Raw genomic sequence first — 15,452 nt, forward strand, 5'->3', positions numbered from 1 at the left:
CAAAACTTTTGAGTCTTTTATTACCACTGACCTCATGGATTAATACATACCCAGTCCCACTCATTCCTGTCAAAATACATCACTCTGCTACCTTTACCAAAGCACTGGATCTGAATTCATGTAGCAATACAACTGTTAAGAACTTGTAAACAAATCACCAGGGTGAGTGTTTTCTGCTTGCGTTTGAAATATTTGCCGTTGAAATATGTGAATATCTAAAAATGGTGCTTGTGTTGGGAAATGAGAGAGACTTCTAAATGTCCTAGGAAGAAGCTGACCTCAGAACCATCATCCTAAAACATTGGTATAAAAATATGAACAGCTGAGATGAGTGCCATATTATCAAAGACATAGTGTTTCTCAAAGAGCATGGCTACTCTTCACCACATTGAATGTCTGCATAGTTCTTACCTGTATTTCAGTAGCTCTGGGGAATATTTTGACTTAGCTTTGAAAATCACCTGCAAAACAGAAAAATATTGCATCAAACATAGGATCCATGTAAGTAAAGAAAGACACTGTGATCTGCAGGAATCCTGTCTCACAGGTCACAAGAAATGTAATGATAGGTTTCATTACCTAACAGATTTGCATTTATTGCTTATCCATGGGAGGCAAGCTCTAAGCAAAGTATTAAAGGCACTCAGCAGGCAGTCACAATGTACTTGTACACAAATTGTCTACACCATTATTTTCACTTACTCTGGCTTGTGAATAAGGTCCTTTTTACCAGTATTCACAAGAGGACCAATGCCAGTATAATCACAGAGGCAAGTAATTATTAGGCTCTTACATGACCTAACAGTACATGTCTGTCACGTAGACCAGATCATAGAAGCAAATTGGGTCAGATGCTCTATTCACATGAAGAGTCTGTCATAGTACCCTGGCCTGAAATTGGATATATATGTTTGTATCCATGTTACATTGCCAAAAGTAGGCCATAGAGACCCAAACTGATTGTTTTACTCTGAGGTATATTTGGCTTCTGCTGACTGTCTGTTCACCCTACAACAATATGTATTTTTACAGAGAGATAGCTCAGGCCCAGTAGTTACCTTGCTGTAACAGAAAAGACAAAACACTGACATGTTTTTCTGCAATGTCACTAGGTAATATGTCACAAGTGTTTAACTACCATCAGGAATTGTACAAAAATATATTAACATATTTTATATCTTATTTATTAAAAAAATAAATGGAAGCTTCAATGCTTTTTCATAAGCTAACATGGTTTACAAACACACTCAGTTTACAAATGTTCATTTAAACCAACACTGAAGCACACTGATTGATAGTATTACAAAAAAACCTTTTGTATGACTTATTCTGGGTTGTTTCTTAATTGTTTTCTCCTCAAGTTACCCTGCTTTATCCATTTTGCTTGGTTTTCCATGCCCTTTAGTATAGCTTGCATAATATTTGCTATGATTATCATGCTTTCCCAAGGAAACAGGATTTACATGATCACTATGTATGTGTAGGCATGTGTCTGCCTGCCAACCTGTATCTGTCCCCCCACTAATCTTAAAATAGTCCGGTCAGAGAACTGATGGAAAAATACTTGCAGCATCAAAGACAGGATCATTTATCACCCTCCTAAAAATTAGTGACCCAACAGAAGTAAGGAACCCTATAAATGCATCTGATATATGACCTCTCTGAGGAGAACCCTGCATATTGATCATACACATCACCCAATATGAGAAGGTCTGCATAGCACAGTATTGTAAGAAATGCCCCAGTTATGGAAACAGCTCAAAGTCAAGTATGAGACAGATCTGGAGAAAATCAGGCTTCACTTGTTCCAGCGCTCCTGGAACAACTTGTCATTTAACTCCTATTCACCATAAACAGCTGCCTTGACATGGAAATTATCTTTGTGACGCATCAGCCTGCTTAGCACTAGCTGAACCAGCAGAGAACACTGAGCTTGTCAGCAGGCCCTAGAAGAATAATAGCTGAGAATAAAATTGAAAAGTTGAGGGAAAAATCTTTGAAAACATTCTGCAACCATTGATACTGTTTTCAAATAGTTAACATCTCTGGAAGTATCCTTTACAAATTATTTTTGTGATTCATTCTCCAAATTCTTGGATCATGAATTCTCACAAGAGCTCAGGAAGAAGTTTTAGGTTGGTTTACTTACTTGCTACTGAAAGGAGACCTACAAGAGACTTGTGAATGTGCTGTGTTTCCGTGGTATACAAAGAGAGACTGACAGTTTTTAGAGAAGAGATGAGGTTCAAAATACTTCCTGTACACTTTTTGTACTAGACTTACTGCCTGCTCTGCTTATTCTGGTAGACTGTCGGCAAGCAGGAAGGAACAGATTCCTGACCTCAACGAAACTAAACAAGTAAAACTTGTCTCTAGGGCCATTCCACAATCCTCACCTGTTCTGAGTAGCACTTACTTAACACTTATTGTACCGTTAATTTTGACAGCTTTCAGGAGTAGCTTTCAGAAGTGATCAGAGCCTGTGCAAAAACCTACAAAAGACAAACAATTTGCAGTGGGCAATGAGCTGTGCTGGGTCCACAAAACCCTGAAAATTCACAGGTTCCTGAAAATACCATCTCCTGTGGTTCCCCAAAAAGGACCCATCACCCCTATAATGTCACAGCGCACTCCTGTCACGTAAACCAGTCCAAGGCTGCCCTTGGAGCAAAAGCTCCATGGATAATTTCCCTAAAACCAAACATGTCATTCCTGCTACAGATCCAGTAGGATCTCTAGATGTGAGATTGCCAGAACAGCTGTTATTGTGATTCCACACTCGGTGGGCCTCTCCCCGATGAGAAATGCTTCTGAATTTCATGAGAACAAAATGACCATTAAGAAAGAAAATGAACACTGCATAAAAAATGGATGCTACATAGAATGAAAGCTACACTATAAGGCATGGACCCTCTTACAAATTTATTGCTGGTCAGAAATACAGGCAGCCAAGTGCTGCCACCTTTGCTTAAACACTGGTGGGCCCTTAGTTCCTGAGTAGCCTTGTTGGAAGCAATGTGATTGTCACAGAATAAAGGGCTGTTCAGTGGGAGTAAGGATGTCAGAAGCTGATCTCAATATACCTTACATGCGTGGGAGCAACTTTTTGCTTTTAACAGTCATTTAGCTCAAGAGCCTGGTTGCTCAATGGCCCCTCCCCGCAACAGTGTTGAGAAAGCTTCCAGTCAATATCTGAGTCATCTAAGCAAGTCTTCCAGCAAACCAGAACAAACCAGGCTATTCCTAAGAATAGACTCAACAGTAAGCAGAAGGCAGACTTTTTAAAAAAGACCTTTCAGAAAGCCCCAACAGCAACATGGAAAACTCGGTGAAATGCCTTGCTAATTTTCCAATGTCTAAAGGGTTACTTTGTCTTCTTAAAAGTCTTTCCCCTTTTGCTTATTCTTTAAAGGAGAAATATCCTGTTTTGACTCCTTGTTTTTGCCGAAGGACTGGAAACCTCAAATGAGATTCTCACACTCCCTCCTCTACTCCCCTGAGGTATATGTCTGGCATATAAAACTGCAGCAGTACAAAAGGACTCCAAAAAGCCCTTCATACAGCCAGGAAAAATTTCTGTTGCAGGAACTGATGTGAACAGCTGACCTTAACGATATTTTACCAGGTCCCAGCAGAGAAGCAGTGAGGATGGCATAGGAGCCCATCAGCATCTTGGCTGCAGATAGCTCTGCAGAGCTGCTGGGCAGCAAAGGCAGACAGGACTAGGCTGCTGTAGCTGAAGGAGGTTCCAGCTATGGTTTTGAAAATTAAATCAGGAGCCACTCTGGACCTGTAACTATCAATGAAACAGGTGTCAAAGACAAGTCACATATTCTCAGAGCAAAAGAAAAAGAAAATCTCACTGGAGCAATTTTCAGTCCATGCTCTGATTTAGCTGAGCTGATGTGACGGCTGGCACAAACCTCCAGTGTACCTCTAGTGCTGGATGATCAATTCACTTTCACAGGAGCCACAGCTGAGCTTACCAAAAAGCCTCAGGTATGTGTTAAGTGCTTGCATATGTCTCAAGCTGGCCCTCTGCACAGGAATGAAGTTCAGCTTTATTTACCAGTTTCCATTCCAAAAACTCTATAAGGAGCATAGCATGTTCTTTTCCTTCCCAGTTCCTTTCATCATGGCCTCTCTCCTCCTCTGTCACACTCCATACAAACTTCTTCTTGCACTGTGAAAACATGCCACAACCGCGTGCAGGCCCAGAGTTCCTTACTAGCAGCACGTACACCTTTCCTCTGCTGTGTATCTTCCAGTCCCAGGCTCATCTTCCCCTTTCTCTCTTTCTCCCATGTCCATTCTTTCATTTGGATCACATTTCCCAAAATATACAAATTTTCCCTCTACTCTCTGAATACGCACTTTGTAGGGCCTAGAGGCACGGGCAACTTGACTCACTACCATACTCAGCCTTGTGTAAATTGGTAAAAATAGTCCTGAAAGGACAGGGACCATTGTGGGGCTGGAAACCACAGTAAACTTGCGTGTGTAGCTTTCCTAACAAATTATTTTCTAAGTCAAATGATCTCATTCTTCATGTCAGATGCTGACAGCCAGCCAGTCTGCAATTGCAATTTGTCTCCTATAGAGCTAATACTGAGGGCAACTTTTTGCACTAAACATATTTGCTGAGGCTTTATCATCCATAGTTAAACTCCTGTGTAGTTCTATGTACATGTACATGTTCTATGTACATGTACTTTAAATTAGTAATAAGCTTTATAAAATATGGTATATTTATTTCTACTAAAAATAAATATTTACCCTAAATAAAAAGCCCTCTCTGTTCTCTCCCTGGTGGTATTACTTTTGAAATGCTATCCCCAGTAATTAGAGGATGAGAAGTTATCTTAATTTTCTTCCCAGAGCTAACACATACCTCAGTTCCACTGAGATACACCTAACCTCTCCAAAGCCTTGTGCTGGTTTTACCCCGCCCTACCAGGCACTTCCAGCATGGCCAGCTCCCCTCTAAACTGCCTTACTCTGCACAATTTCTCTTCATTTGAAAGTCCCTGATTTTATCAGCCCTGCCTGGGAGGCAGGGTAAACTTCTCAATCTGGATGCCAGAGAAAAGGGAAGGTGGTTAGAGAGGAGGAAAGAGAGGTAAATCTACCTACCAGCCCTTCTCCGCCCACACAGCCTCACAGTTCTTCAGCTCAGCACCACATGCCCTAGATCCTGGAGAAGTTCCCAACCTCATGATTAAACCTACAGCTCACCAAATGGTTTGCTGTGCCTGGCCACAGGGGAGGCCTGGGATTTCCAGCATCCCCTACAGCTCACAGTCTTTGGCCCTGACCTTGTTTTTCGGGTTTGTAACCCTCCATCCCAGCCTCCCTCCTGCTTCATATGTATCCTGTTCCCCAGGGAAATGTAAAGTCTCAAGCAAACAGAACAAAGTGAAGCAAGCCCTTCTCTGCCCACCCCTCACACACACCAAAAAAGGCAACTTCTTATTTTATTTCCCAGATACTATTTACACTTTCGCCCACAGCACTGACTATAAAGCCGGAAGATTCATCTCAGTCTCCTCTTGTCAGGGGCAGGGAAGATTTGGCTAGGCAGGACATAAATAAAAGAGTGCCTGAGTCCTGGGATCCTCACTGTCTGGAGTCACATAAAATGGAAAATATGTTATTTGCTGGTTTACAGTCTTAGCTTTGTCAAGCAGCAAAATAAACCCATGGGAGCTGAAGGTGTGAGGCAAACATGTATGTGGGCTTTTCAGGCTCTGTAGGTGGAAACACACTGCAGCTCCCTGTCTGATGCATCAGTATCAGGGAGCTGCTCTGGCTTAGTACAAGGCAGTTATTTGCTGGGGTTGCTGTTTTATGAAAGTGCCACTGGATCTCGTCTTCACTTGAGATAAGTAAATAGTGGCTTATCCTGAGAGGGTGGGTCATATTTTTTTCTTTCTTTAGAAGAGAATGAATACACACACAGTATTAATAAATTCTAATAAATTTAGCACTTTCATTAGAAATCATATATATTTTCTGCAGTATGTGATTTCTGAGAGGAGTTAATATTATATAAGCCTTATCTGCAGCAGCCTCATCTTTTATTCTGCCATAAGTAGGGCACCAAGACCATAGTGAAGGACCCTGAATTTGACTCTTAATCCAAAGATCACTCAGGAGTTGTTCTGAGTTAAAACAGTTTTGATTGTAACTTGTCTTTCACCCACTGATCCCTCACTTCAGCAACCTACCCCGACGTGACAGCATTACAGCTCTTTCTGCTGTATCTGCTGATGGCAATGCTGAAGCCTGGGAACAACCCCTGCTGTGCTGACACCATCATGGCTTACTTGTCTTGCTACACAGAAAATACAGTCTAAATTTGCATCCCCATTGCTTTGGGATACCTATTAAAAGGAGAATAGTTGTGGCTAACTTTCTGTCAAGTTCAAAGGTGCTTACTATTCCAAAAAATGCCCTCAGGCACTTGCCAAATGAGGTTTTTTTGTTTGGCCAGGAGGATTTGTAATATTTTTTGAATCACTTTTTCTTCTCACAACTATGTCTAGAAGTTTTCCTAGCATTTCCATATGTCTGGGTGTTGTACACCATGTAATAAACACCTGCAAATTCCAGAGACCCATAAGGTCTCTTCCAGTCGTCTGTCCCTATCCTATCCTATCCTATCCTATCCTATCCTATCCTATCCTATCCTATCCTATCCTATCCACAGATCGCTTCTCTTGCTCCAGCTAAGCATCAGTCAAATAGCATGGTTTTCATGCAGTGAGACACAGCTGCAGACCCTTCTTGCCTGCCTTCCAGAGTAAAAGGATAAAAGTTGTTTCTGAACAGGTCTGTGAAGTTATAAGCCATTACTGAAAACAAAATTCACTCTCCCCACCCCTTTCACACTAGTTCTTGCTTGCCTACTGTGGAAAGCTAGATGCACATTAAATATACAGTCTCAAGAAGATGCTGAATTTCAAGCCAAACCACCTTTTAATGGTTAGAAGTAAAGAATTAATAACAGTGAATTAAAAATACATGCACTTATTCTGTGTCTTACATTATATTCCTACAATGGCTGTGCTTGTATTTCTTAAGGCTTTGCTTTGGCTGGGGAGGTATTTGAGATGAGATTTCACTGGAAGCAACCAGCTCTAAAGCAAACAAAAATACTAATAATATGCCTGTCTACAGTGGCCCACGATCTTTAAAGGTTATGATGCACATCACATGCTCTGAAAGTCCCTTGCAAATATCGTTTCAAAAGCCTCACAACAGCTCTTCAAGACAGGTAACTATTACAGTCTTTTAGAGAGGGGGTCAGAGGAAGATTGTGAGGACTCATGGTGACAAAGCAGAAATTGTCTCAAAGGCAGAACCAATAGCCTTAATATTTTTTCTGTTTCCAGCCACTGACTTGTACTTCCTGAATGATATCAGACAGCAATGCCAAAAATAAGTTGAAAGGACATATGCGTGCATCTTGTATGCTCTCTTGTTAGACCTTCCTTTGATGAAAGGAATCAGTTACCTGCAAGGCCAAGCTCCAGAGTGCTGGCACTCTAATGCACAGAGCGTAGACTGCTGTGCCCCCTCTGTGCTCCTGCCAGCCTCCGCTTCTCTTGGCAAAGGGTGAGGATGCTGCATTCTGCCTCCAGACTTCCACAGCAGCCCTATGGCTGCGTCTGAGCAAAGAATCTGACCTAGGGCTATGACTTAGTCCCAGTGATGGGGATGGACCGTGTGATGATGGACGTCTGGGGAACTGCACCATTATCAAATGACTCTCGCGATAGCTATGGGATAAAGCATAGGTCACCACATGCCTGAGCTGGATTTGAGTAGCATGTAGATGAAAGGTTCCTGTAATCCTTTAATATATCTCAAGTCCCAGGGAGTGGAGCGGGGTGAGTTAGCAGGTGTTTCAGACACTGAATCCGGAACAGTAAACCTAAGCACAAAACTGTATATGTGGTTCTAAGTATTTAATACCCTCTGTAACTCAAGTGATCCTCTTACAGCTGTCATGCTTAGCAGTGCTGCTTTTTCAGCTCTGGGATGGCAGCTCTCACAAGCAGCCTGATCTCTCCAGCCAGGCTGTTCAGAACGGACAGGCCTGTAATCCCTGCAGAGCACTGGTAAACGCTGCAGGCACTCCAGAAACACCCAGACCCAGGCACTAAGCTAGTTTGAAGTGGGGCACACAGCAACACCCAAAGCAACCTTAGCACTGCTGGGGTGCTCCAGGGCTGGCTGGTGCTCTCCTGGCCAACTGCCCCTGCACTGGGAAAATGGACTTTGACAAGGGTTGTCTGAGTGCTGGCTTGGCTTCCTGCTCCTTGCACTGTAGTGGGATTGAGGAGATGATAGAGAATCCAGTCCCTGCCCTCCTGCAAGCTTCCTGTGAGATCCTAGGCAAGCCCGGCAGCCTTTCTTTGCCTCAGCGTGCCAACCTCCCATCGTGCAGCCCAGTACCAAGATACCCAAGCTCACCATAAATACTTCCAAGCAAGTCTAACTGCAGCAATGTGGATCACTGTGTAGCCTAACTCATCTGGCTTCTTAGCTGTCCATAGCACAGATAGATACACTCTCAAGACCTCTTTCTGAAATGGAGATACTGTTACCTTTACCCCATTATACAGCTAATTTACCTTTACATCACAGCATCCTTGAAATAGAGTGTGTATGTCTGTACTGGGGTCTGGAGTCACTACTACTTGTAATACAGATCATTATAGGAACTTGGGTCCTCAGCAGGACTCAATCAACAGTTTTGATTGTGATACACAGAATAGAAATCGCACTCAGAAATATGTTAGTCAGCTTATGAAAAACTAGGGCGGGGGGTTGCCAGCAAAATTAGAAATTACAGTTCTGACTGCACACAGAGATCAGGTCTGCTAAACCAGGAGCTCTATGAAGTCTAGTAACAACAACAGCAACAATGACAACGAATAATAATAGAACAGCATTTTGGATATCCAGCTTTCAAGCCCTCCTGTACATTTTTTCCCAATCTTTAGATTAAATTATACCCATTTAATAGACAATAGATACATTATTTGCCATTCCTGAAATGATCACTTCAGGCTCCAGTTTCACTATAACACTGATCACTTGCATATAGATCAAAAGTTAAAATTCTCAACTAAATAACTGAAATTTGCTTTTTGCATTGACAAGGTACATTAGGAAATTACATTTTCCTCATAATTCTTACAAAATAATGCTTTACTTTTCTGTCAGATTTAATCAATCAAATAGCTGTTGCTTACCTGTGTGAAGTAAAGATTCATCAGGGTCAGGGTGAAAAACTGGAGGCAGACTGGGAAGCAATAGAGAAGCCAGAAGATGAAGGGGCTGAGAGAATTTGCCGTGACAAAGTCTTTGAAGTAAAATGAAAAGAGCACAGTCCTAAGAGAGGCCCAAAACAAGCACAGAAACAGAAAGACAGTTTGGTAACTGAACCTCTTGTGCCTGTAGTGAAGGACCAGCCAGAGCTGGACATAGATGAACACAAAAAGCAGTGAATAAAAAACAGTATATACAATGGTCAGGCCCAGCTTCACATACGGAGGGACAGCTGGCGTCAGGGTCGGCGGAAGGGTGTCATTTTTCAGTGGGTCCCACTCAGGGGCCTCCATTTGATATCAGGAATCGTCAGAATTATTTATTAAGTTTGGCTGCCGCTGTTGCCTCCTCCTCCTTCTCCTTTCATCTTCCTACAGCATAGGAATCAAGAAAATGAAAGAAAACAAGCTGCACTTCCTCTTTGGCAGCTCACTGTGGGCTGGTAGCACATGATCACAATTCAGAATGATTCATTAGGACTGCTTTTGTCAGCAATTGGCAGGGAACAGCTCAGAAAGCTGCCCTTTGCTGATGTTTGTGCACGAATCTTAAGAAACAAAGAAACCCACCAGCCCCTGAACAGTTGGCTGCTGATTTTTTTCCCAAGGAAAATGATCTGGATTTTAAATGAGTTAAGTAATTTTCTATTTTCTACAAGAAGCAGGTACGTGACTTTTTCCCAGTGGCAGACACATTTTATCTTTGTAGGAATTTTTTTGTCTGGTTTCCCATTTAGCAAGTATTTAATTTAGCTGCATTTCATTAGGAATAATTTTAAGCACCTTAGAGTACTCATGAAATTCAAGCTGCTGTAATAAGCTGTAACAGTTCAGGTCTGCATTGCAGAAACCTATGTGCTTTTAAGGAAATACACAATTTGCACAGCAAATCTAACATATTCAGTATCTCCTTTTTCTTCTAACATAAGACATTTCATTAGAATGAGAGAAAAGGCACATCAAAGCTTATGAATGTGGTGTATACAGGAACAAATAAAACCCCCTTAATACCCAAATTCACCAAAGTGTACACACAGCTACAGGTCCTTTTCTTCCTGGTTTTTGTCTACTTGTGCCATCACTGTGGCAACAGTTGACCAGACACGCCTTCTCACAAGTGTGCAGATGTACCCTTGGGATTAAATCTATAAATTAATAGGTGCTATGGCTGGATGCTGGGTTTGACTCATGGGGGTGAGAAGCGAGAACTGAAACTGAGTGGTTTAGACATTAGCATGGTGGAAATGCTTCATATATCTCTAGGTCATGTATAGCGTCGTATACCATCAAATAATAAGGTTTTTAAAGGATACCTTGGTTATGGCTGGAGCACTACCATGTTTTGCTCTATCATTTATAGTAAACTGATTACAAGAAGTGCTTGTTACCTGCAATAATCCCCAGGGAGGACCCCACATGTCTGGTGAGCAGTGAAAAAAAGATTCCTTTAGCGAAAGAGTCCATGCAGTGTGAACAAAGTGTTCAGGGTATGCAGATACTGACACTGACACTCAGTACTAACTAAAATAATGATTTCCATTATTAATGCCTCAGTCCAAGAGGAGTTCAGAACTACTATTTTGTTGAAAAAGACAACTATTATAGTTGTGCTTATTAATATAAACACAACATATATAAGTTTGGATAGTTCTTTAAAAAGATTTCTAAGTGAAGCCCATCCTTCCCTAAAAATACCCACACTGAACACTTAAAGCTATGTTCCAAAATCCTCGTTTACGTCCTGAAGCATAAGCAGTTGGATTTTAAAGGTGCTAAGCAAACTCAGCTCCCATAGACTGGGTTCTCAGTGCTTCTGTAAATCAGGTCGCTTCTACTAAGGTGTCTAAGACATGATTTTAGGACCCTTACCAGGAGCGGTCAGCTTTGGAAATCCTGGATAAACAGCTCACAGAAGCAGGGTGATACACAGCATCGAGTGGCTGTGTCGATTTGACTACGTATAGAAATACACAGAACATACAATGAATAATGTGAAAGAAGAGAGAGGATAAGAAATGTCCAAGCACTAAAAATCATGTACATGTACAGAAGTATGCTATAGCTTACAGAGAAAGAGAATTTTATGGTTTCAACATAAATAATCTTGGACTTAGTTTTAAATAAGCACTTGCTCCTAGACCCTGTGTATTTCTGGAAAAAAGTGAAATTGACTCAAGAACATGGAAAACTGAGCAGTTACTTTGTTAGAGAAGCTGTCTGTACTCAGGCCATCACGTTCATTAGGCAAAGATGGGGAAGATAAAGGGCCTGGGCAGGAGTTTATACAATATGTATAACAAATAGAATAGATACAACAAAATATATTTCAATACATACTACAGAAGGCTCCGTCTTCCAGATCAGGAAAATGTCTCCCCTAGATTGACACATACTTCCCTTCTAGCAGACAAGGAAAACCTAGCCTTTCCCAGTTCCACTAACAGGCCTGCCTTATACATCCCTCGGTCTCCACAACCCCAGAGCACACATGCACTATCTAGAGGCCAGAGTACAGTGGTGATAAATGCAGTGGGTTACACACCACCTCTCTGCTCGGAGAACAAACTTTCTGGTTATGCTTGTGGCTAACATTAACCCATGGTGGCTGTAAGCACTCTATTGCTTTTTATCAGTGACCTATAACAACTCTTCACAGCTTGTGCTGCAAGACTTTAACCTGTTAAATGAGGGTAAAGGCTTCCATGGCATACCATCAGCAAAAACACTAGGATTTTAAGGCTGCCACATGCCTGAATTATACTATAAAATGTACAGAGAAGCAGGAATCCGTTTCCACCCAGCAAACTGCTGGTTCCCCTTAGTGCCCCTGTGGATGTGATTGCCAACTCACGCTTCATGGGCAGCTTGTTGTAAACAGCCAAAGAAAGCTGCCGCTCCCTTGGTCAGGTGTTGCCAAGGGACAGCAAAGAACAGTGGTCGCACAGACTGCGTCACAGACATGTCCTTGCTGGTAGATGAGCAAAGGCTGGTTGGGTAACTCTTCACTGTGGCATTATAAGAAACTCTTCAGTACTTAAGAGGTTCAGTCACTGCTTGGTCTTCAGCGCACTCCTGCTGCTGTCTAGGGATGTTGGGCAATTCCAGGCGATTTGTGTTTGTTACTGTTTTCTTTCTAAGGGTCATTGTCCAAAGGAATAAACTTGAGTGGAGCTCGAGGGTTCAAAAAGTTTCTTAGCTAGGCTGTCCCACTGCTATTTGACTTGAAATGAACAAAAGTAGATAACATAAAGTATCTGGATTCTGCAAGTTGAACCGCTGCCCTGCCCCTGAGCAGAGGTCTAGAGTTCTCATCTTTGATGTCACTCGCAATTAATGAATTTGCTTGCAAGACTGTTAGCGAATCACTGTGTGCTAAAGCACTCTGCACTTAATGACTCTCACTAGTGTGTACTTCAATTAGTATTTTAGAAAGGCTTTCGCAGAAAGGAGCACTTCTAGGAAGTGAAGAAAATAAAGTAATTTAAGATTTAGTTAGATACTGAACCATCTTCACTTGGATTTGTCACAACACTTTTACAGCTCCTCTTTCTTTACCTTGTGTCCCACAGAAGTACCAGCTCATATCCTTGCAGTGCACTCATTTCAATTTAAATAACTTTTTGGAAAGGCAAATTCTTCTGAAGTCTTAGTAATGTGGCTATTAGAATAGGGAAATTTAACTGTGTAGCAAAAGCACACATCTTCTGTGTCCAATACTTAGGCCATTGCAATTTGGTGCATTACATGACAAGATGTCAGGTTTCCTGATGAGAGATGGTAGCTGGGATGCTGAAAAGAATGGACATTCCCTTGGAATAGGTTCAGGAATCTGATTTAACTACAGGACAGGCACCTAAACTGGTAGATGAATTAGCCAGTAAATCCTGAAACTGTAATTTCTCATTTGTCTTTGGGTTTTGAAAACCTTATATTTGAAGCTTTTTGAATGCTAATGCATTGCAGACCATGAATACTTAGCCTTGGAAAATACTGCTGATGGGGTACTTCTATCCTTCACTTGATGTGGGCTGATCTCCAAGTCATGGACTACATCACCATCTTTGGGATCCAGCGTCTCTGTGCCTTTCAACATTTAGCAACTCTGGCAAAAGCCAAACAGAGGGCTGGGAACCAGTTTTCTCAAGGGAAAAAATGTCCTTTCATTGTTGGGTTTTCTCTGTGCCTGGGCATGTTAGATTTCACTATTAATCCTGATACAGACCTCATACTCAAAACATGTCTAAATAAAGCCCTCGTAATAAATCAGGATTTATTATTCTAATCTCATTTAGGTCATACAGTGGCGTACAACAGTACAAATGTAGGGCCTTAACCCATAATCCTTAAGGCAGCCAAAGCTTACATTGGCTTCAAATAAAGTAATGCCTGTGCATCAGGGGCAGGAACTCACCCACACAAACAAATCAGAGTAATGCAAGTAGCTTTAAAGCAACAAAACTGTGGTTTCTTAATTTCAGCCAATACTTGACCAGAAGAAAATTCTCAATTAAATGTGTTACTCAGTGAACAGAAAATGGAAAGAGAGATTCTGTGAAACAGAAGCATCAGAACATCAGTGCCTTTGTTTCATTTTGGAGTTTTGTCTCTGTTAGGGTGGTTATACACAGATTTCAGGCTCTCCTGCAGACTTCCCCATTGCACAACACAGAATAGGAGCAGACTCAAGCTTGGAGATGCATTCTGCATTCCGGACTGGTAAGAAAGTCTTGAACACCCTCAGATTTCTGTCCATGCTGCACGTTCCTTGGGGTTTAAAACAAAACTCAGTAATCTGCAAATGTAAGATTAAAGAAATCACTGAGAAGGATTTGTTGCTTTTCACTGTTTAAATTGTTCTTTGCAGCCTTCAGTTTCCCGGATGTCTTCATAACCCAGAAGGATACTTTAAATCCATGTTAGCTCAAGTAGAATATATTCTCTCCTTTGCTAGCCTTCTTTGCTTTCTCTGACTTAGGGTTTACCCCCTTCTTTGCACCCCTCCCCACCCCCCACCGGAAAAACCCTCAAAAGAGGAAGTGAAGCAGTTAGGTATTTCCCTTCAGTGGGGATTCCCTCAGATATATCAGTCAGCTGGGTATGAGCTGACTGGAAAAGGGAGGTGGCCTAGATGTGGATCAACAACAGAGGGAGGTGGATTTGAGTGCTAAAGATCACTTAACTCAGTGTCTGGGGTTTCATGTCATTGATGACACATCCTGGCAGGGAACATGTCTTCTCTTCACAAGAATCTTGATGAGTAAAGAATAAAAGCCCATTTAAATAGGGATGATTCTAGCCACATCTAGTAAAGGGTTTTAATTCATTTTCTTCCCTTGGCTTCTGATACTGAGACAATATGAAGTATCTGGCTCACAGCCCACATTCTAGAAATCACCTGCTTCAGCCCTGATTATCTGCTCATTCAAGCAGAGGAGAATTCATCTGTGGGAGCAAAAAGTCCTGAATCTTGCTGAATCCTTCTCAGGTTAATGCCTGGAGAGGGTTTTTAACTCTGGTATCCTAAATCTACTCCAGTTGGTGCTGACTTCCGTACTGGCTCCGAGGACCGTGCAGTTAACACTGCGGAAGCGGGCTCACAAACGGCTTCATGCGTCACTTTCCTAAACTGCGTTTGGCAAGGCTGCCCTCTGAACTGTCTCTGCAGAGACTTTTTGGCTGTAGGGCTGTCCTTGGAATAGTGATGAAGATATTTTTGTTAATGAGGGGCCTACAGACTCCAGTCTGGCCTTTCTGGGATATAAAAACAGGGTGGAAAGCGGTAGCCAGTGTGGCTGGAAGCAAAGGGCTGTGTCTGGGACTGCAAGGTGATGTGGCTGTGCAGAGTAACAGTGAATTCCTGAGCTGTGCGTCAAACCTACGGCTCAGGGATGAATTCCCACAGGATGAGGTTTCTTTGATCATTACTGAATCTGTACTTAAGACACCTGCAAAGACCTGAGAGACAAATGTAACTCCTGGGCTAAAACCACATAGTAAACAAACCTTTACAGCAAATATGCTTTTAGCATTTAACACACAAGACTGAGCCAGCACCACCCGTCCTTGCCCTACATGTGTGTATCGTTTGTTTGCTGTATCCTGTGTTCGGACGTG

General features: G+C 42.0%; 1 protein-coding gene across 2 annotated transcripts in view; it reads right to left on the reverse strand.

Annotated features, from left to right (window-relative positions):
• The window catches only part of GPR137B (G protein-coupled receptor 137B), a 26,401-nt gene extending 15,523 nt beyond the window's left edge, over window positions 1-10,878 (reverse strand). The window contains exons 1-3 of one of the 2 annotated variants that reach the window (XM_010176848.1): window positions 10,854-10,878; window positions 9,264-9,640; window positions 412-461 (exon numbers count right to left, since the gene is read on the reverse strand). In XM_010176848.1, the coding sequence (XP_010175150.1) occupies window positions 412-461; window positions 9,264-9,640; window positions 10,854-10,878 (452 nt within the window). Of the gene's footprint in view, window positions 1-411; window positions 462-9,263; window positions 9,736-10,853 lie in introns of those variants that run through there. The other variant, XM_010176850.1, reaches the window with a different exon arrangement.
• Window positions 10,879-15,452: the final 4,574 nt, after the last annotated feature.

Source organism: Antrostomus carolinensis, unplaced genomic scaffold (assembly GCF_000700745.2).
Source record: "Antrostomus carolinensis isolate BGI_N321 unplaced genomic scaffold, ASM70074v2 scaffold16191, whole genome shotgun sequence".
NCBI lineage: Eukaryota > Metazoa > Chordata > Aves > Caprimulgiformes > Caprimulgidae > Antrostomus > Antrostomus carolinensis.